Here is a 22291-nt window from a genome sequence, read left to right on the forward strand (position 1 = left end):
CTTTATCATCAGCCATACTGTCACATGTTAGGAAAGGCTGACGGCATGGAGGGGGGCCGGAGGTTATACACCAGGGGCAATGGGGCTGAATTAAATGATTAAGATGTGTGTCCCTATATTTATCTCTATGTGCTGTATGTGAGTTGAATATCTGTATATTGTATTATTTTATAAAGGCCATTGAAGCTTAACAGTTGACTTAAAATAAAGGAAGTGAGAGTATTTTGTATACATTCTGAATAATAAACCATTCATCACCACACCCATTTGATTGAGCAGCATGCCGGCATGGGGAGCACGTCATTCCATGCACCCATCAGATCACGCCTGACGTGATCGCGGGTCACTGATGGGTTGCTATGAGAGCAGGAGGTCTTGTTATTATGGAACTACTCTGATACCCTAAAAAAAATATAGGTGGTATCACCGCGTTCAGAAAAGTCTGATCCATAAAAACAACCCCATTGGTAAACGGGAAAAAAATTCAAGGACGCCAAAATTAAGGGTTTTGTTTTTTTTTTGGTCGCTTTATGGTTGTGTTCACTCATTTGCTTTTTTGCTGCTCTTTTTTCTGCAGTAACACCTGTTCTCTTGGCAGTAAAGAAGCTGCAGTTTTTGCTGTGGTGTTCATGCTTTCACCACAGAAACATAAACACAGGTCACCAATGCAAGACATATATAAAACCACAAAAACATTTTTTGGAAAAAGGGCAATTTGATCAAATTATTTAGTGGAAAAAGTTTGTCTGAAAAAATAGTGACTATTCTGAACAAAAAAGTTCATACGAGTTCATGAAAAAATACAGAATTACGAATGTAACAGCGGGGGAAGGTGAATTGGTCAGGAATAGTTTACCTAAGACATTGACAGAGAATTGAGTTTGAATGACACTGTTTACTTTCACACTTTGGTCTGCCACAGGTATTGTTCAATTTCACGCCTTGGTCGGCCAACATTCACTTTGTACACATCACTAATCAAATTGCCAATTCTCAACTGCTAAACACCAATAGACTTTGGTTTAATCCCCCTTAGTGACGGAGACAATTATGTCCTTAATGACCAAGCCAAATTTTAAATTCTCACCACTGCTACTTTGAGGTAATCACTCTGGAACGCTTCAACGGATCCCACTGATCGTGACATATTGTTCTTCATGATTTTGGTAAAATTTCTTCGATATGACTTTTGTTGATTTGTGAAGAAAACGGAAATTTGGCGAAAATTTTGCAATTTTCAAACTTTGAATTTTCATGCCCTTAAATCAGAGAGATATGTCACACAAAATAGTTAACAAATAACATTTCCCACATGTCTACTTTACATCAGCACAATTTTTGCAACAAAAAATTTTTTTTTTTTGTTAGGAAGTTATAGGGGTTAAAAGTTGACCAGCGATTTCTCATTCTTCCTACAAAATTTACAAAACCATTTTTTTTAGGGACCACATCACATTAAAGTGACTTTGAGGGGTCTGTATGACAGAAAATACCCCACAGTGACACCATTCTAGAAACTGCACCCCTCAAGGTGCTCAAAACCACATTCAAGAAGTTTATTAACCCTTCACAGGAACTGAAGCAACGTGGAAGGAAAAATGTTCATTTAACTTTTTCCACACAAATTTTACTTCAGACCCCATTTTTTTTTTATTTTCTCAAGGGTAACAAGAGAAAATGGACCACAATTTTTTTTTTTGCAATTACTCCTGAGCATGCCAATACCCCATATGTGGGGGAAAACCACTGTTTGGGCGCATAGCAGGGCTCAGAAGGGAAGGAGCACCGTTTGACTTTTTGAACATGCATGGCAGGCAATCCCTGCGTGTTTTTTTTTTGGCTGTATAACAACTGCGAAACATGGGGGGAGACTCGAGCATGTCACTCCAGCACCCGATGCAAACTCAAGTAGCGAGCACTTCCGCTCAACACTGGTTGTCATATCGTCATCGTTTTTTTTTTTTCTTTAGTTCTCAAAAAATCCAAACCTTTAGGGATTAGATTTATTTATTTTTTTTCTTTTGATCACTGTGATATGGTTTATCACAGTGATCAAAAGGAACCAATAGGGAATATTCCCTGTTGTTGCCGGGTACCGGCTGGCAGATCTTGGCGGATGCACTGCGCATGCGCCTGCCTTTTTTTTACCGGAAGATGATGGAGAGACGGGGGATGGTAGAAGTACCGGGTGGGCTCAGGGGGTTCATTTCTCTCCTCTGACATGTATATCATGTCATAGGAGAGAGAAATCAATAAAATAAAAATGTTATGGGTCTCTGAGAATGGCAATTTTTTTTTTTTCAAACTTCTGATTATTTTTTTTTTTTTATTACTTTAGTGGTGAAAAATATAAGTTATGGCTCTGGGAAGGAGGGGAGGAACAACGCAAAAACTGAAATTGACACCGTCGGGAAGAGGTTAAAATATATGCACCCCAAAATGGTATCCATAAAAATGTCAGCTTGCCACTCCAAAAACAGAGTCTCAGAAAGTGGTGCCTTTAAATTTTTATTTTTTATTTTTTCCAACACCAAGGCCTCATTTAAGATGTTCATTTTTCATGTGAATGTTCTACTTGTTTTTCACAGACGGTACCTGCTGTAATCTGTTCAGCTGTTCACGTTGCTTTTTTTTTTTTTTTTGTGGACTTAAAAAAATCACGGCGACATGTCTGATTTTGATCTGTCATTGGTCTAAATTACCCGTACAAATTTATGGGTCTGTGAAAATCACAGAGAGCAAATGGTTGGCACCAATGGTGCAATCCATGTGCTGCTGCGTTTAATATTAATGGTAAAAACTGACACACGGACCAAACACTGATGGAAAACTGATCCAAAACACGGATGACGCTGTCCGTGTTTTTATATACAAGAAAAATCACAGACATCTGGCTGAGGCCCTTAAACCAAGCAAAAAAAAAATCCCCCTCATATGGCTATTTCAGCAGTAAAATATATTTCTTTATTTTTTCGGAGGTGACCGCTTCCGTTTAATCAGTCTCTTCCTCACATGTGAACACATTCAGCCATGCACTGGGGTTGAGCAGGGTCGGCTTGTCCCAGAAAAAAACATCCAGTTTAAAGTGAAATGCTCCAATGTCATTAAAAAAAACTTTTTTTATTCAGATAAAAACATGTGAAATGCAAATAAATGAAAGGTTAATACCCAGGGAGCCATTCTCAGTATTGACCTGTGATATGTGTGACTTAAAGGGACTCTTGTCAGTAGGATTAAGCTTCCTAAGCTGCCTATATGGCTGTAGGTCATAGGAAGCTGAACACAATGATACCTTTAATATCTGTGATCTGATGTCTTATTCCAGAGAAATCAACCTTTTTCTTATATGCAAATGAGCTGTTAAGATCTATGGGCGAGACACTGATCTCTCTGAGAATCTGCCTCCGGAGGTTATCAGTGTGATATGTACTGACTGACAGTGAGACATGTAATGACTGACAGTCTGCAACTCATAATCACACACAGCTCTGCAGTGAGTTAGATGCTTCAACACAAGATAGTCATCATCCGGCTATATACCTGTGGTGTTTCCTGAAACAATAAGACGTTAGAGTCTAAAAAAGTCCCGTTTGGCAGTGTGAAAATTGCAACATTTTTTTTTTCTTTTTAATACAAATTTGAATATGATAAAAGAAAAACAATAAAAAAAAAATAATTTTAACACCAAAAACTGGTATAAACAATAGGTCATTTTCTGATGATGCCTGTAAAAGACAAAGGGTCTGAAAATGTAATGAATAATTACAATTTGGGGATGGCTGACTTTTCAGCTTTGCTGTGTAGTCTGGGACAGCTTCAGCAGAGGGATTTCAGATTTGGGCCATTTACATATTTAACCCCTTTATGACCTCGGACGTATAGGTACATCCAAGTTTGTCTACCCCCTTTTCCACCCCCTGCACTGGAGCCCGCATATTCCCGGCATGTGACTGCTGATCTGATCAGGGCTGAAGCTCTTCTATGTATAGCACAGGAGATCAGACGATCGCAGCTTCAAGTCTCCTAAGGAGACAATTGTAGCAAATATAAAAACACCTTTTTTTTTTTTTTTTTTTTTTTTAATTTTTTTGTTTAATATTTTTAAAGTTCATATCACCCACCTTTTGCCCCATTCAAAATAAAACCATAAGAAAAATTCCAAAATACACGTTTGGCAGCGCTGCATTCAGAATCGCCCGATCTATGAAAATATAAAGCAAATTAATCCAATCCGTAAAGAGCGTAACAAGAAAAAAATTTAAATGCCAAAATTATGTTTTTTTGGTTGCCGTAATATTGCAATGCAATAACAGGCAATCAAAACATTGGATCTACCCCAAAATTATATCCATAAAAAAACAGCTTCGTGCACAAAAAAATAAGCCTTCACTCGGCCCCAGATCCTGAAAAATGGAGGCGCTACAGGTCTCTGAAAAATGTCACCAATTTTTTTCCCTTACAAACTTTGGTTTTTTTTTTTTTTTTTTTTTCACCACTTAAATAAAAAAGAACCTATACATGTTTGGTATCTGCAAACTCATAATGACCTGGGGAATAATAATGGCAGGTCAGTTTTAGCATTCATTGAACATGATAAAAAAACAAAACAAAAAAAAAAACAATTGTGGAATTGCACTTTTTGTAACAAAATGTCACCGCACTTGGAATTTTTTCCCCCCATTTTCCAGTACACTGTGTGGTAAAATCAATAGTGTCGTTCAAAAGTACAACTCGTACCTTAAAAAACAAGCCCTCAATCAGCCATATTGATGAAAAAATAAAAAAAAAGTTATGGCTCTGGGAAGGAGAGTAAAAAACGAAAACAAACAGGGAAAATTGCAAGGTCGTGAAGGGGTTAATGGTGTGTGACTATGCATTTACTGCAGGTATCGCACCTTATAACGTCTCTGTTCTGTCTCCTTCTGAAGCTTCCTAGTAATGACTTACTAGTTACATTTGCCCTAAAGATATGTAATTTGTATTCCTGATGTGTAATATCTTGTTCTCTTTGCAAGGATCTTCTGGCCTCTTTAGTTGATTCCTATACATCTAATTGTCTGCATTGTAGAGATTTATATTACTGTATCAGTGTTTCTAAACTCCTCCATGTGTTTCGTGTTCATGGGTTCTATGCAATTATCAGAAAAAGTCTGACTCCAGAAATGACGCCGCTCTTGTTCACGGGCAGTGTCTGGCATTACTGCTGGATGCTATAAATGCTCTCCTGCTCGAACCATATAGCACACAGCTATTCTTCCTATTAATGACTAGGGGTTTCAAGATCAAGCTTGGCAGCCATTAAAAAGCATCTGTTACCAGGTTTTTGCCACCTAATGTCATGCTAGGTATGGGAAGAACCCAGCGTACGACGATGGGAAAGGGGGGGGAAGCCCATCAACCAAGGAAAGGGGGTGTGGAGACACCTAAGCAGATCTAAGGACACCCTGACTCCCCTATCGTCCCTAAATAGGTTCCGCACCTATCGCCGAGCAGGATACCTTAGCCCTGGCTAATCCTAGAGCTAGGCCCTAGGTAGGGAGGGGTGAGCACTAGTCAGTCCCCACTTCAACTGAAGACAAACAAGGGAAACAGACAAGGGGATACACTTTGCTTTGAGAAGAGGCCAGAGAGATCACAACAATCCACAAAGGAACTCCAAGGAGAATCTAGCCGACTCCTAGAATTCAAGACCTGAACAGAGGAATTTACTCTATCACAAGCGATTCTCTGGAGAAACTGAGTGTATTTAAAGATCCAGCAAGGGTGTGTTAATTAGCAGAAGAAGGGGGATATCACCGCTGGGTCCTAGAGAGGATCAATAAGGTGTCTGCAAGGCCAAGCGCAGCAACCTTCTTCAGCCAGATCTAGAATGACTGTCTGTCAAACCTGACACACCCGTGATACCTAATCTGAGGGTATCATAATGTAGGAGCAGAGACCCTGATAGCAGTGATGTGAAACTTACTGGGCTGCTGTGTATAGTTTTATCAGCAGGACATTATCAGTAGAGGACTAGTAAACCTGCTGCTATGTAGTCCTCCATATTCATGAGCTCTGTATAACCCCACCCCCACTGGTTGGCAGCGTTCTGCGTATGCACAATGTATATAGCTGTCATTTTTGTGTCCTCTTACAGCAGTCAGTTTTTTTGCATTATAATGTATAGGAGAAGCTTGGTTTTCTGTTTTTATTTTTTATTTTTTATTTTTTTTTAACATAAGATGCCGTAGTGATTTAAACAACCACCCTGAATGAAAATCAGTTAAAAATCACTCATCAAAAAATGTATATTTTCTTTTTTTTATTTAAAAAAAAAAAATAAATAAAAATGGGAATGGGACCTTAGGATAGTTAATCAATATCAGATCATTGAGGGTCTGACCTTGACGTCCTTTCTAGTCACCTTTTATCAGCTCCGGTGGTGAATGGAGGTGAACAGCACAGCTCCTGGGTACAGTAGCTTAGATCATGCTGACTGAGCTGCAGCAATTGAGAATGGCCACTGTAGGTCCTCCATATAGGAAGCCTGGAAAATCCCTTCATCTGATGACGCCTTTTTTTTCTTTCATAGTGTGTGTGTATGTGTGTGGGGGGGGGGGTGGGCATTATTCTTTTTAAGTTGAAGAAAATATATTCTTCCCTAATTGTTTGTTTTTCTTTTTTTAATCTTTAGACTCTCAGCCATCTATTGACCCAATTGCAGCAAGACCAAGTACGAGTAACGCTGCGGACTCCTCTTCTGGTGGCCATCCGGAATATGTGGCCTTCTACTTGGTTCCTATTTTCTTCATCATGGGTCTAGTAGGAGTGCTCATCTGCCATATTCTTAAGAAGAAAGGATATCGTTGCACTACAGAAGCAGAGCCAGAAGTGGAGAAAATCACCGGGGAGAAAATCGGTATGTACGGCTAGAGACAATCAGACCAGTAACTGATGATTATGGCCATCTTTGGGATGCGTCCTGCACAGACAAAGGGTACATTTAAAGCCCCCACGTACAAACTGGACTAATGTCGACCAAATCTGCTGATAATGACTAGTTCCGCTGTCACTGATTATCAGCGGAGATGTTCATCAGGCCTGTCCGATTTCTGACTGCTTGCATTTTTCTCCATGAGATAAGACACGGACAGAGATGCTTGTTGATCGAACGATCGGCTTAAGCATCGTTCGGTCTACAACCATCTAATGTACACAGCCGGCCGTACACTGGCTGACCATGTTCCTTAAACCACTGTCGATTGTCTTCATTTAAGTCTATCCACTTTGGTTAAATAGTCTGTTTAGACCGGCTGACCCGCCATTCTCACAAAATGATCATAAATACTATCGTTCTTTGCACATTGAGTATCATTGTTTTCGGCAGCACATTTCATGTTATACAGGAGAATGATGATTGTTGTTTTTTTTTTTTTTTTTTTTTAAGAAGCTTAAAAATCATTTCACCTGACGACAAACTAGTGATTTGCTTGTTCTTCAGGTGATCAGCCACCTGTTTTGGTAGTCTGATCAGGATTAATTTTTGATTATCGCCCAGTTTAAGTGCATCCTAAGGCCTCATGATCACGGCCTGTACTGTTTCTTACTGTAGTTCCACTTTTTGACTCCATTTGCCACCATACAATGCTCTGTTTGGTGCCATATACTTTAGTTCTATTCCTCCAAATGCAATGCTTCTAGACAAGTAAGTTCTGTATATAAGGCACATGAGCAGGCAAACTACATGTGACATCAGAAGTTGCAGAAACACAGCAAAGGTACAAATTATTATTTTTATGGGTCCCCTAGTTTGGCTAAAGTGTATTTATAGTAATCCCCCCTCCTTCACCGTACAGTAGCGGTTTTAAAAACGGTTCCTAGACTGTTGGCCACCTAGGCTGTTGGCCTCCGAAGGGACCTCCATGGTCATTGTGTCCAACCCCCTGCTCAATGCCCACAATGTCTTGACGCTCACATGTGAGTCATTCCATGTCAAGTGGACCAGTGGTCCCCACTCGACCTTCTCCGATTTTGCTGAAAATTTATAAGGATGTACATGTATGTTTGAAAAGAGGTTCTGTAAATTTTTAGGGCCAGTTCTCAAATACATTGGGCACTGTTGACCTTTCACTGGAGGTTCCACCAAGCCTGCGGCTTCAGCTAAGAGGATTTTGCAAACTTTGGCACATAGCCATTAGAGTTCTATACTGGCTATGATGCTGAAATTTGGCATACTAGCTCAACTTTTGCTGCTAAACACGATAAAATTATTACCGGCTATGACTAAACAATATTTCGGCCGCAATTTTGAGCTGAAGCCGCAGGCTTGGTGGAACCTCCATTGAAAGGTCAACAGTGCCCAATGTATTTGAGATCTGGCCCTAAAAATTTACAGAACCTCTTTTCAAACATACATGTACATCCTTATAAATTTTCAACAAAATCGAAGAAGGTCGAGTGGGGACGATTTTTAAAACTGGTCCACTTGATGTGGAATGACCCATTGTTATAAAGAAAAGAAAAAATGTATCCATGCCGCATGCAGTCAAAGCATAATACTTGTTGGCTTATCCTGAGTGCACAGAGCTAACACAAGCGGCTCTTGAGCAGTCATGGAAGGATAACCAGATGAACACCGCAGCATCACAGAAGGAATTCATTTACATTCCTTATTTATTGAAGCTTTCTGCTAAAAATTAATCACAAAATATGGAGGCGTGCGTTTAGTCTGCTCTGCAGAATCCTCCTGTGAGCACTGTCCTTCTGGTAAAGATCATATCAATTAGCACTAAACAAAAAGGCCCATATCGCTTGAATCTTATGGCGGATTTAAGAAACAAAAAAGAATCAAAGATCCCCATCGCTTAGCGAATCTGCTGACAAGTCCCCTTTAAGGCTAAGTGCCCACGAAGCAGAAATGCTCTGGATTTTACATGCGTCTTTCCTGCCAGGTAGAAGCGTTTGTCAAGCGTTCTTCACATGCATTTCCGCATGCGGGTTATCAAGCGCTTTTCCAAGCGATTTTAGCATCACTTGGAAAAGTGCTTGACGACTTGGTCACACTATATAAATCCATGCAACCGGCATGGATTTATATAGTGTGACCAAGTAATGGTTAAAAAAAGAATAAAAATGGTAAATAATAAAAAAAACCCATTATACTCACCTTCCATTGGCCCCCAGTCCCCTCCGCAATGCGTCCTGGCTCCCCGGTGGCTCGTGGTGGTGTAAAAGGACCGTCCATGACATCATTTTTTTTTAAATTTTAATTCTTTTTTTCACAGGTACTACGGTACCCGGGTCTGGATGAGAGTCTCCTCTTCTCCAAACCCGGGTACCATCCGCACATTGAATCGCTTAATATCTGCATGTGCACATGTAGTCATGCGGATATTATGCTGTTCAATGCAAGTCAATGGCGGCAATTACGTTGCATGTCCGCAAAATAATTGGTAGTGCTGCGTTTTTTTTCCGCACTGATAATCCACAGCAGAAATTTCCGCAGCATGTGCACAGCACATGCGGATTATCATTGGGGACCATGGGGCACGTATTACCAAGCGTTTTTTAAGCGTTTTCGCGGCATAAATTCAGCGAAAAAAAACGCTTGAAAAACGCATAGTGGGCACGCAACCTAAGTGGTGAAAAAAAATCTAAACTTTGAGGCCCATAACTTTATATTGTTGTCCATTTAGCTGTGTGAGGGCGTGTTTTTGAGTGTGGGGAGATGATGGGTTTATTAATACTATTTTGGGGTGCATACGGCAGTTTGATTGCATTTTTTGTGGGAGGAATCATGACAGAAAACCGCATTTCAAGCATCTATAGGTTTTTTTTTTCTTTACAGCATTTACCCTATGGATTAAATAATTGTATACTTTGATATGGCTTTTATGTATGTATCAATGCAATACTGGATATGCCTTTCTCATGGCGACCAATCGACACCCATTGATCGTGCTGTGGGGGGGATACATGTCCCAACGGACAATGGGGCGTGGTTACATCCACCACGAACAGTATAGAGCTTTGCTGTGAGCAGTGAGTGTAGCCCCTCCGTACACGCGCTCATGTCTGAAAGCCGGCAGATCCCAGGATAAAATAAGTTAATTCTCTCCTTGTAGCCACACTTTCACTAAGGCGGCTGGCAGCATGTTAACGCGATTTATCTGCAGATTAACACTATATCTGCAGGTACATGTCCCTTTATCTTGGACCCAGCCTGGAATATATATTCCCCATTCTGCCGCTGTTCTTTAATGTATAGGAAAAAAGAAAACTATTATACTTACCAGGGGTGACAATAGAAGTCATGGGGCCCCATAGCAGAAGTATAATGCACTCCCCATAGTCCTCCCTATAGTATAATGCACAGCACATGGTCCTCCCTATATAATGCACTTTCCATAATCCTTGATACAGGATAATGCACCCCCCTCGCAAAGTCCTCCATACAGTATAGTGCACAGCCCATAGTCATCCATGCAGTATGCACAGCCCATCTTGGTATATGTTCCCCATCCTGGAATATGGCCCTCTTTTTGGTCCCCATCCTGGTATACGGCCCCCATCCTGGTATACGGCCCCCATCCTGGTATACGGCCTCCTTCTGCCGGTGCTACTATTGTTCAAAACACAGTTAAAAAAAAACAAATGTTCCTACCCACTTTCCCTCCACTCCTGTGCCACGCTGCGTCCACTTCTGAAGCCGGCAGCTGATTTTGGCGTGATACGGGAGCGCATGACGTCACTACCACAAGCCTCCACTTGAACTCCGACATCAGCTGCTGGTCTCTGATTGGCAGGCAACCTGAATTGCCGTGCATGGACCTGATGGGTCTGTACGCTTGCAATACACGTCAGCTGAATGCGTCTGAGGACACGCATACAGCTGACGTAGGAGCTGGCGTCAGCGGGCCCCTCCCCCGCCGGGCCCTTTCACAGCGAGGACCTCTGCAACCGCGGTCGTTATGCCCCTGGCTTCAATAAAAACAATAGTCTTATTAAAAGACCTCATCTGGCGTGTGTACGTGATCTGCCAACTGAAGGCTTGAATGAACTCATATCTCTAATAATTTCACAGCTAGGATTTCCCCCGCAGGCAAATATTACATGAGTTATGTTACAAACCAGTGAAACAACTTCATCTATTTATACATCCCCATCATATATGTAAAGGAGAAATCTACTCACAACCGATCCCCTGCTGCACCCCATCTGTAGCGCGCCTTGAGACTGCTCCTCGGCAGGGATCGGTATATGATGGCTGCTGATGGTCTGCAGTGGTGCCCAACTCCTCACGGCTGCAGCCATCTGCACTGGTCACACAGTTTGAGACCGTATTGTGACCCTTGGGGCTAAGGGTCGAATGTCATCGGTGGAGCCTGGTCAACGGAGGCCAAGGAAGCAATGACTTGGGAGCGACAAAGGATTGGTTTGTAAAATCTTTCTTGGAACTGGAAATCCTCTCTAACACATACTAGTTTATGAGATTTGCTTGTTTACTCAGTGGAGAAATCCAGCAAACTTGACCTGATGTGTCATGGATACACGTCAGAAAATTACACTGTCCACGTAGTTCCAGACATGTGGTGGAGTTGTAAAAGAAAGTGCTCTGTTTGGTTAAGGTTCGTGGAAACATGACAGCTCCAATATTTCAATTGTTTCCTTTTTTTTGAATTGTGACAAAAACTTTCAGTGATGTAAATCTTCGGATGCCTAATGGTCGTCGGCGACCACCTAAGCTCAGACTTGACCAATAGGATCCCCTCTATGACTTCTTTTGGAATCACTTTTCAGTGTATTTCCTCTCTTAATCTCACCCATAAAGCTGTTGTATGGATATAGCTGATATTAAACCGAAAAACACCATCAGTTTTTTTAATGCATTTTGGTGTGTTTTTAATTTTTTTTAATATTAATTTTCTTAGACTTTCTGATAATTTACGTGGTTCTAAGAGTAAATCTTTGAGTTGTGTAACTTATGAGTCACAATGTTTCGTGCAAAAAAAAAAAAAAGCACTAAAACAGAATGTTTAAAGGAGAGCCCAACAAGCAATGAAACGTTGCCTTTGAAAAAGTTGACGTTTGAGTGAGGATAGTCTTACGGCTTGTCTAGTTAATCCGTTTATGGTCGGAAAACCCTTTTATTATATTTTTAGTTTTCTTTATGACCTATTATTTATTTTATGTTCAATTGTATACTTTGCTTTAGTGACAATAACAGTAATAAAAGCGGTGGCGTCCCTGAGTGCAGATTGTCGCTGGCTTGGGATATCGGCGGCAGGCGTGCTTGATGTCAAGTTTGGACTTTGAGGTTTCCTCTGTTCCAGCACTTTGTGTCTGGTGGGGGCGAATATGTTGTATCTTCTGTGGCTACGGCGAGGGGAGGTTATGGCTGCCGTTTCCTTGTTGTGCAGCTTGCAAACTGGTTTGGCCACATGGCTGATGCAGAAAGAGATATGCACAGGATTTCTATCTATGACTAGTGATTTAGGGGGGAGAAAAATTTGACATTTTCAAGGAGGTGTAAGTGGCCCTCACACAAGACATTTACCTACCTTGGCTATTGTTCCTCCAATATAGATATTAAAAAGGAAAAGGCATGTTAATATTTAACCCTGCGGATCCCTCTTCTGCACGGCTTGGCTGCCATCATACACAGCAGATTTACACCTGCAGATTTCCTGCCCGAACACGCACCTATTGACCGAGTAACGAGTCGATAAAATCTTTTAAAGGCCCTTTTATACAGGTGGATGCCAACTGTATGGGTGTGAACGATGGCTAACCTGGTCCACAGCTTGTATATTGCCAGCAGTGTATCTGTTATCTTCATCTTTTATGGGGGCAGCACATCTCGAGTGATCAGCTGCCGATCACTGCACAGGAAATAAGGGGTAATGAAATGACTGTGACTAATCTGCTAGTTTTTCTGCGCAGTATCTACTCGCTAATCACTGTAGCACTTTTTTTTTTTTAATGGCCCAGGATAGAATCTGCACCGATATTTTCTTTAACTTGTGACTGGGATTTTGGAAACCCCAAAGTGATCCATAATATGTGTGAAGGTTTTATGGGGTCACGGCAGAGAAATGGTTCATTCAGTTGAGATTTGAAACTATCATTGACAGCCGGGTCCCACAAATCGGTTACCGCCTAGAGCCGGCCGCGGTGCAGCGCCGTCATAAACGCAGCAGGGGCTTGATTGCTTTACCGTTAATGGCCACAGCAAAGAATTAATTCCCCCTCGGTTACAAATAAAAACACACAGCGGCCTTCAAATGGGTTATGATTTTACATCACAACTGCCCCCTGATTGTGCAGGGGGAAATACAGTTGAAACCAGAAGTTTCCATACACTATATAAAAATACACATGCATGTTTTTCTCAATATCTGACATGAAATCAGAATAAACCTTTCCCGTTTTAGGTCAATTAAGGTTACCATAATTTTTAATATTTGCCAAATACAAGAATAATGAGAGAGAGAATGTTTTAAGGCATTTTTATTACTTATTGCAACGTCAAAAGTTTACATACACTAAGATTACTTTGCCTTTAAACTATTCTGGCCTGCCCATTTGATGATGTCATGTGTTTGGAAGCTTTTGATTTTTTTTTTTGGCAACATCTGACTTAATTAGAGATACACCTGTGGATATATTTTAATGCACACCTGAAACACACTGCTTCTTTGGGTAGCATCATGGGAAAGTCTAAAGAAATCAGCCAAGATATCAGGAAGAGAATCATGGACTCGCACAAGTCTGGCTCATCCTTGGGTACAATTTCAAGATACTTCAAAATTGTGTCAATATCCATAGTGAAAGGAGTACTATATCGACATGGGCTGAAAGGCCACTCTGCCAGGAAGAAGCCATTACACTAAAAGAAACATAAAAAAGCCAGATTAATGTTTGCAAATACTCACAGGAACAAAGACCTTAATTTTTGGAGACATGTCCTGTGATCTGATTTAACTAAAATTGAACTTTTTGGGCATAATGACCATTGTTACGTTTGGAGGGAAAAGGGAGAAGCTTGGAAGCCTCAGAACACCATCCCAACTGTGAAACACGGGGGTGGGAGCATCTTGTTGTGGGATTGTTTTTCTGCAGGAGGGACTGGTGCACTTCACAAAATAGATGGCATCATGAGAAAAGAAGATTATGTGGCAATGCTGAAGCAACATCTCAAGACATCAGCCAGGAAGTTAAAGCTTTGGTGGAAATGAGTCTTCCAAATGGACAATGACCGGAAGCATACTGCCAAAATGATAACAAAGTGGCTTAAGGATAAAAAGTCAATGTTTTGGAGTGGCAATCACAAAGTCCTGATTCTCAATCATATTGAAAATTTATGGGCAAAGCTGAAAAGGCAGGTGTGAGCAAGGCGACCTACAAACCTGGATCAGTTACACCAGTTTTGTCAGGAGGAATGGGCCCAAATTCCTACCAACTATTGTGAGAAGCTTGTGGAAGGATATCCCAAACATTTGACCCAAGTCATTCAGTTTAAGGGCAATGGTACCAAATACTAATGAAATGTATGTAAACTTTTGACTTTGCAGTAAGTAATAAAAATGCCTTAAAACATTCTCTCTCTCTCATTATTCTGGCATTTGGCAAATATTAAAAAATTATGGTAATCCTAATTGACTTAAAACGGGAAAGGTTTATTCTGATTTCCTGTCAGATATTGAGAAAAACATGCAGATGTGTCTTTTTATACAGTGTATGTAAACTTCTGGTTTCAATAGTAGGACAATTAGTCGTCCAAAACTAGTGAGTGGGAACTAGACAGAGAAAACGTATAATGGAAAGATACTGACCACATGATGCGGTGTACAAGAGGACTAAAAGCCTATAAATCCCCCTACACAATAGATAGGTGTTCGGCTGTCCGTTTTCTCCCGACTTCCCCATACACGGGAATGCTCGACTCTTCCCACCGCTCCTGTGTTCGCAATGAGATTTCCGCCACCAGACCCTTCTGGCGGCGCCTTATCTCCCGGAGGATAGAAGGATGAGCTGACTGAATTCTAACATGTTGGATCCTTTCCTCCCTTCACATCATGTCGGGGGAGAGCCAGGAGGCCGCAAGACACATTAGGCTGTAGACTGCCATTGGCAGGTTCGCGGACATCAGTCCAATGTGTATGGGGGTCTAATCGCTGGAATTGGTCATGAGCAGATCTTTGCACTATTCCGCCTATTTCTGTAGCATCTGCCTGGAGTCTTATGCCTCATTCAGTCGTCCAAATGTCTCACGTACGAGAAAAACTGACCTATTATTTTGATCAGGCTCTGATCAGTGTTTTATCAGAGTATGGTCTGAGTCATCAGTTTTTCTCGTGGGTGTAGAAAAATAATGTCGCCATCGTCTCCTTTCTGTCAGTCCGTGAAAATGGGACCGCACTTGGATGTCATCGGATATATCACTGCGGCTTTCTACAGGCTACTTGGTTTGCGAAAAACCACAAACATGGTATCATAGGTGCAAGTGCCATCTGTGAAAGCATGGATAGCACTCGTACGTGAACGTCTGATGTCTGAATGAGGCCTTACCTGTATGACAATCAGACATCCCATGATCTCTCCAGAATTTGCTGCATCTGCTGGTGATTTCATGTTGCTGAAAATGGGACGCACAGTATAATGGGGCTGAAATGCTAGGAAATCTCTCTAACAAGCGTCTGTTGGCGGCCATATTGTTTGTCACTCAGCTGACAGATTTTTAGTTCTGTCATATATCATACAGTTTTACTTGTTTGATACTTTATTGGATTTAATTGCTTTTTTTTTTTTTTCTCATCCCAGAAATGCAAGAAAGCGTTGGAGACACAAACAATGATACTGTTGGACAGATTGTGAGCTTTATCATGAAAAATGAAGGTATGTTCCTCGTTATGTAAAGCAGACAAGTGTATTAGTGTACAATAACTAGGTCTCCTTACCAAGTGACATCCACATCCTACTATCCTTAAGGTATCTGTTCTTAAAAAGGTTTCCCCATATTTTGATATTGATGACCTTAACTTAGGATGGGTCATCAATGTCAGATCGGTGGGGGGCTTACACCTGACTACCCCACCGCTCAGCTGTTACCTGCTCTGGATGCAGGCATTGTACAGATCTGCTCAACTCCATACACTGTGTAGTGGCCGCTTCCAAGTCACTTCAATAGGAGTTGATCTGCAGTACCCTGCAGCAGCCACTACACGGTGTATGGTGCTGTATTGCTCCACTCCATTTACTGTTTACATGCAGTCACTACCGGGTCTGGTAACAGCTGATCAGTGTGTGGGGGGGGCCGGGTGTCTGTCCCCCACCGAGCCGATATTCATCAGTATCATAGTACTGGAAAACCCCATTAATTAATAGGTAATGACTCTCAGAACCTGGCGTGTAATGCCCAGTGTAGTAGGGCTTGCTGGTCAGTGCCATTTAATCAGTTCTTGATTGGCATGCCAGTACTAATTCATGGAAAGCTGAGTTACTAAGCAAGAGCTGTATTGTATTGCCTCTGTCAGTTACAGGGAAGTACTAAAATGCCCAGCACTGAAGGGATTCTCAGATGGTGGATTTACAGTGCATACAGTCGCTCTATGCATACATTTAAAGGGGATGTATCTAATCCTATCATGTGTCACACAGGGAACAGCGCAGCACCAACTAACAGAATCGGTGCTGCTGGCCATCCTCGGTGACACTGTCCTCATGTCTGTATCACTTTGCAGTCACCAACAAAATGTCTCTGCACTGTGATCCTGAACAGAAGAGGCGGGGAGTAGTGACATCACACACGTGAACAGTTACATAGTTACATAGTTTATAAGGCCGAAAAAAGACAAGCGTCCATCCAGTTCAGCCTATTTCTTGTGCACTGCAGCTATTCCGCAGCGTTGATCCAGGGGAAGGCAAAAAAAAACAAAAAAACATGCGGTATAGGCCAATTTACATCATTGAGGAAAAATTCACTTCCCGACACCAATCTGGCAGTCAGATTAAATCCCTGGATTAATTAACTAAGCATAAGATGTAATTTTATTGTTCTCAAGAAAGGCATCCAGGCCTCTCTTGAACTCATTAAGTGAGTTGGACATCACCACTTCCTCTCCCAGAGAGTTCCAGAGTCTCACGGCTCTGACCGTAAAGAATCCCCTTCTATGCTGGTGCAGGAACCTCCTTTCCTCCAGACGCATAGTGTGCCCCCTCGTCTTTGTCACCATCCTTGGTATAAACAGGTCATGGGAGAGATCTCTGTACTGCCCCCTGATGTATTTATACATGTTTATGAGGTCTCCCCTAAGCCTTCTCTTTTCCAACGTAAATAGGCCTAATTTTGACAACCTCTTTGGGTATTCTAGTCCCTCCATTCCCTTTATTACCTTAGTTGCCCTCCTTTGTACCCTCTCTAGCTCCAATATGTCTTTCCTGAGCACCGGAGCCCAGAACTGTGCACAATATTCTAAGTGCGGCCTTACCAGCGCTTTATACAGAGGAAGAACAATGTTCTCATCATATGCCCCTATTCCTCTTCTGATGCATGCCATGACTCTATTTGCCTTCGCAGCTGCTGCCTGACACTGGGCACTCCAATTTAATTTGCTATTAACCAAGACGCCCAGGTCCTTCTCCATGTCAGATTTCCCCAACGGTTTCCCATTTAATATGTATGGGTGACTGCTGTTTTTCTTTCCCATGTGCATGATCTTACATTTATCGGCATTGAACCCCATTTGCCATTTTTTGGCCCAACTCCCCAATTTATCTAAATCCTCCTGTAGCTGTGCCCTATCCTCATCTGTATTAACTACTTTACAAAGTTTAGTATCATCTGCAAATATTGCTATTTTACTATGCAACCCTTCCACTAGATCATTAATAAATATATTAAATAATATAGGGCCCAAGACAGACCCTTGAGGCACCCCGCTAGTAACCCTGACACCCCCTGAGCTTACTCCATTGATAACCACCCTCTGCTTTCTATCACTCAGCCAGCTATTTACCCACTTGCACACATTATCCCCCAGACCAAGCATTCTCATTTTATATACCAACCTTTTGTGTGGCACGGTATCAAAAGCTTTGGAGAAGTCAAGGTATACAACATCCACTGACTCTGCCCGGTCCAGCTGTGAGCTCACCTCCTCGTAGAAGGCGATCGGGTTTGTTTGGCAGGAGCGATCCCTCATGAATCCATGTTGATATGGAGTTAGACAGTTATTATCATTAAGATATTCTACAATAGCATCTCTAAGAAATCCTTCAAACAATTTACCCACAACAGACGTTAAGCTTACTGGTCTATAGTTCCCAGGGTCACTTTTAGACCCCTTTTTGAGTATTGGTACCACATTTGCTTGGCGCCAGTCTAGTGGGGCAGTCCCTGTCCATAAAGAGTGCTTGAATATAACATACAGCGGTCTGTCTATCACATTACTTAATTCTTTTAGTACCCGGGGGTGTATGTCATCTGGGCCTGGTGACTTGTCTATTTTGATATTATTTAGGCGTTTCTGGACTTCCTCCTGGGTTAGGTGGGTGATATTTAGCGGAGGGTTTACTTTATCACTCTGCATTTCCTCCGATAAATTGTTTTCTTTTGTGAAAACAGTGGAGAAGAAGCTATTGAGTAGGTTTGCTTTACCCTCATCGCCCTCTATGATTTTACCCAGGTTATTTTTCAATGGGCCAACTCCATCAGTTTTAATCCTTTTACTGTTTATATAGTTAAAGAACAGTTTGGGATTCGTTTAACTTTCCTTGGCAATTAGTCTCTCTGTCTCCTCTTTTGCTATTCTTATTTGTTTCTTACAGATTTTGTTTTTTTCTCTATAAGATATTAGCGCTTCCTCGCTGCCTTCTTGTTTAAGTTTACCGAAAGCCCTTTTTTTGTTTTTCATTGCCCTCTTGACTTCCTTATTTAGCCACATTGGCTTCCTCCTATTCCTAGCCCTTTTATTCCCATAAGGTATGTACCTTCTACAGTGACTATGTAGGACTGTTTTGAAAATGTCCCATTTTCTATCCGTGCTCCTATTACTAAAGATACTATCCCAGTCTATAAGGTGAAGGGCATCTCTTAGCTGATCAAACTTTGCCCTCCTGAAGTTCAGTGTTTTTGTGACTCCCTTGCTGGGCACCCTACTGAAGCACATGTGGAATTTGTATAATATTGTGGTCAGTTCCCGCCCACTTTTACTGCAGTCATAATGCGAGCTAGCAGTGCACTAGGTTTTCATGGCAAATTGCAGCATCTGCTCCCCCTAGTGTTTAGAGATGGAAAATATCAAAACATTTTAAATTATTTTTCATACATTATGCCATACTTACTAGTATACAGTCACTGCACTCACAAGCATACAATGCACACAGTTGTTCCTTGCACGCATTGTCACCATTGTTTTGTTTGATTTCTGCTGTTAATATTCCATATAGAATCATAGAATGGTAGAGTTGGAAGGGACCTCCTGGGTCATCTGGTCCAACCCCCTGCTCAAAGCAGGATTCACTAGATCATCTCAGACAGATGTCTGTCCAGCCTCTGTTTGAAGACGTCCATTGAAGGGGAACTCACCACCTCTCGTGGCAGCCTGTTCCACTCATTAATCACCCTAACTGTCAAAAAGTTTTTTCTAATATCTAATCTGTGTCTCCTCCCATTTAGTTTCATCCCATTGCTTCTAGTCTTTCCTTGTGCAAATGAGAATAAAGATGATCCTTCTACAATGTGACAGCCCTTGACATATTTGTAGACCGCTATTAAGTCTCCTCTCAGTCTTCTTTTTTGCAAGCTAAACATTCCCAAATCCTGCAACCGTTCCTCATAGGACATGGTTTGCAGACCAGTCACCATTCTGGTCGCTCTTCTCTGAACTTGCTCCAGTTTGTCTATGTCTTTTTTAAAATGTGGTGCCCAAAACTGTACACAGTATTCCAGATGAGGTCTGACCAAAGAGGAGTAAAGACCGATAATGACTTCACGTGATCTAGACTGTATGCTTCTGTTAATACATCCCAGAATTGTATTTGCCTTTTTTGCTGCTGCATCACACTGTTGACTCATGTTCAGTCTATGATCTATTAGTATACCTAAGTCTTTTTCACATGTACTGTTGCTTAGCTCTATTCCTCCCATTCTGTATATGCTTTTTTCATTTTTATTGCCCAGATGTAGTACTTTGCATTTTTCCCTGTTAAAAACCATTCTGTTGGTTGCTGCCCACTGCTCCAGTTTATTTAGGTCTTTTTGAATCCTCTCTCTCTCTTCTCTAGTATTAGCTATCCCTCCTAGCTTTGTGTCATCAGCAAATTTAATCAGTTTACCCTCAATTCCTTCATCTAAATCATTGATAAAGATGTTGAACAATACAGGTCCCAGGACGGAGCCCTGTGGTACCCCACTTGAGACATTCATCCAGCTGGATGTGAAGCCATTTACAACCACCCTTTGAGTCCGATCACTAAGCCAGTTATGAATCCACCTAACAGTTGCCTGGTCCATTGCATACTTGGTCATTTTTTCAATAAGGATGGTGTGAGATACTTTGTCAAATGCTTTGCTGAAGTCAAGATATACTATATCTACAGCATTTCCCTGATCCACCCAGTCAGTGATTCTGTCATAGAAGGAAATTAAGTTAGTCTGACATGACTTGTTAGTTACAAACCCATGCTGACTCTGGTTAATCACTTCATTCTTATCCATGTACTTACATACATGTTGTTTAATAATTTGTTCAAAGATCTTTCCTGGTATAGAAGTCAGACTCACCGGCCTATAGTTCCCTGGGTCCACCTTCTTCCCCTTTTTGAAGATAGGAACAACATTTGCTCTTCTCCAGTCTTCTGGGACTTCTCCTGTTCTCCAAGAATTTTCAAAGATTATGGAGAGTGGTTCTAAAATTTCTTCTACAATCTCCTTCAGTACTCTGGGGTGTAATTCATCTGGACCTGGAGACTTGAACTCATTTATGTTAGCTAAATATTCCCTCACAATCTTTCTGTTTACTGATAACTTGGATTCCTCTATTCCTTTAAAAGGACAGTGAAGATCAGCTGATGTTACATTTTCTTTCTGAGAGAAAACAGATGCAAAATAGGAATTAAAAAGTTCGGCCTTCTCAACATCCTCTCTTACCATTTCTCCATTTTCATCCTGTAAAAATCCTATAGCATCTTTGACTTTTCTTTTACTTTTGACATACCCCCAAAATCCTTTTTTATTGCTTTTGACATCTCTTGCAAGCCTTAATTCATTGTCAGCTTTAGCTAACCTGATACGTGCCCTGCAGGATCTGCAGACTGCATTATAATCTTCTTTAGATATGCCTCCCTCTTTCCATTTAATAAACATTTCTTTCTTTCTTTTTAGCATGTGTTTAAGTTCTGTGTTCATCCATCCTGGTTTCCTTAAATGCTTCCCATTCTTCCTACTTTTCGGGATTGTTAACGATTGTGCTTTGAGAATCTCATTTTTAAAAATTTCCCATCCCTCCTGGACATTTTTGTCCTTAAGGACATCCAGCCATTGGATCCCTCCTATTCTCTTTCTGAGTCTCTTAAAATCTGCCTTTCTAAAATCTAACCTTGAAGTTTGAGTCTTCACATGTCTTCCTCCTCTAGTTATCCAAAATTCTATAATAGCATGATCGCTGCCTCCTAGGGTCCCAGCCACCTTTACCTCCTCAACCATTTCCTCCCTGTTTTATAAGGATTAGATCCAAAGTAGCAGATCCCCTTGTTTTCTCCCCTACCTTTTGGAAGATAAAGTTGTCAGCAAGAGAGGATAAGAATTTGCTTGACCTGTTAGTTTTACTTGAGAGAGATTCCCAACAAATGTCTGGATAGTTGAAATCTCCCATGACCACTACGTCATTTTTTGGAGAACTTGGTCATTTGATACATAAAGAGTTCATCCATATCTTCAGCTTGCCCAGGTGGCCTGTAGTAAATGCCTACAATGGTGTCCTTTCCATTGTTCTCTCCTTGTATTCTTACCCAAACAGTTTCCACAGAACTCCCAGTCTCTGAAGCTTCAATCTCTGTGCAGATATACGCTTTTCTAACATACAATGCAACACCTCCTCCTCGTTTATCAAGTCTGTTTCTTGCAAATAAGTTTTATCCTTTTAGCCTTTTATTCCAATCATGTGTATCGTCCCACCAAGTTTCAGTGATTCCAATGACATCATATTCCTTTTCCTGCATTAGTAGTTCCAATTCTCCTTGTTTGTTGCCCATGCTTTGTGCATTTGTATAAAAACATTTTAGTTTGTGATTGGTTTCTCTTCCTCCCATA

The 22291-nt window shown here is 41.2% G+C and overlaps 1 protein-coding gene across 2 annotated transcripts in view; it reads left to right on the plus strand.

Moving 5' to 3' along the window:
- The window catches only part of RELL1 (RELT like 1), a 57107-nt gene that overhangs the window by 16293 nt on the left and 18523 nt on the right, over positions 1-22291 (plus strand). For both annotated transcript variants that reach the window (XM_073646219.1, XM_073646226.1), the window contains exons 2-3: positions 6674-6898; positions 15802-15876. In XM_073646219.1, coding sequence (XP_073502320.1) covers positions 6674-6898; positions 15802-15876 — 300 coding nt within the window. The remainder of the gene's footprint in view (positions 1-6673; positions 6899-15801; positions 15877-22291) is intronic.

The sequence above is a fragment of the Phyllobates terribilis genome, unplaced genomic scaffold (assembly GCF_046119375.1).
Source record: "Phyllobates terribilis strain yellow unplaced genomic scaffold, ASM4611937v1 Scaffold_1__5_contigs__length_1240528914, whole genome shotgun sequence".
NCBI lineage: Eukaryota > Metazoa > Chordata > Amphibia > Anura > Dendrobatidae > Phyllobates > Phyllobates terribilis.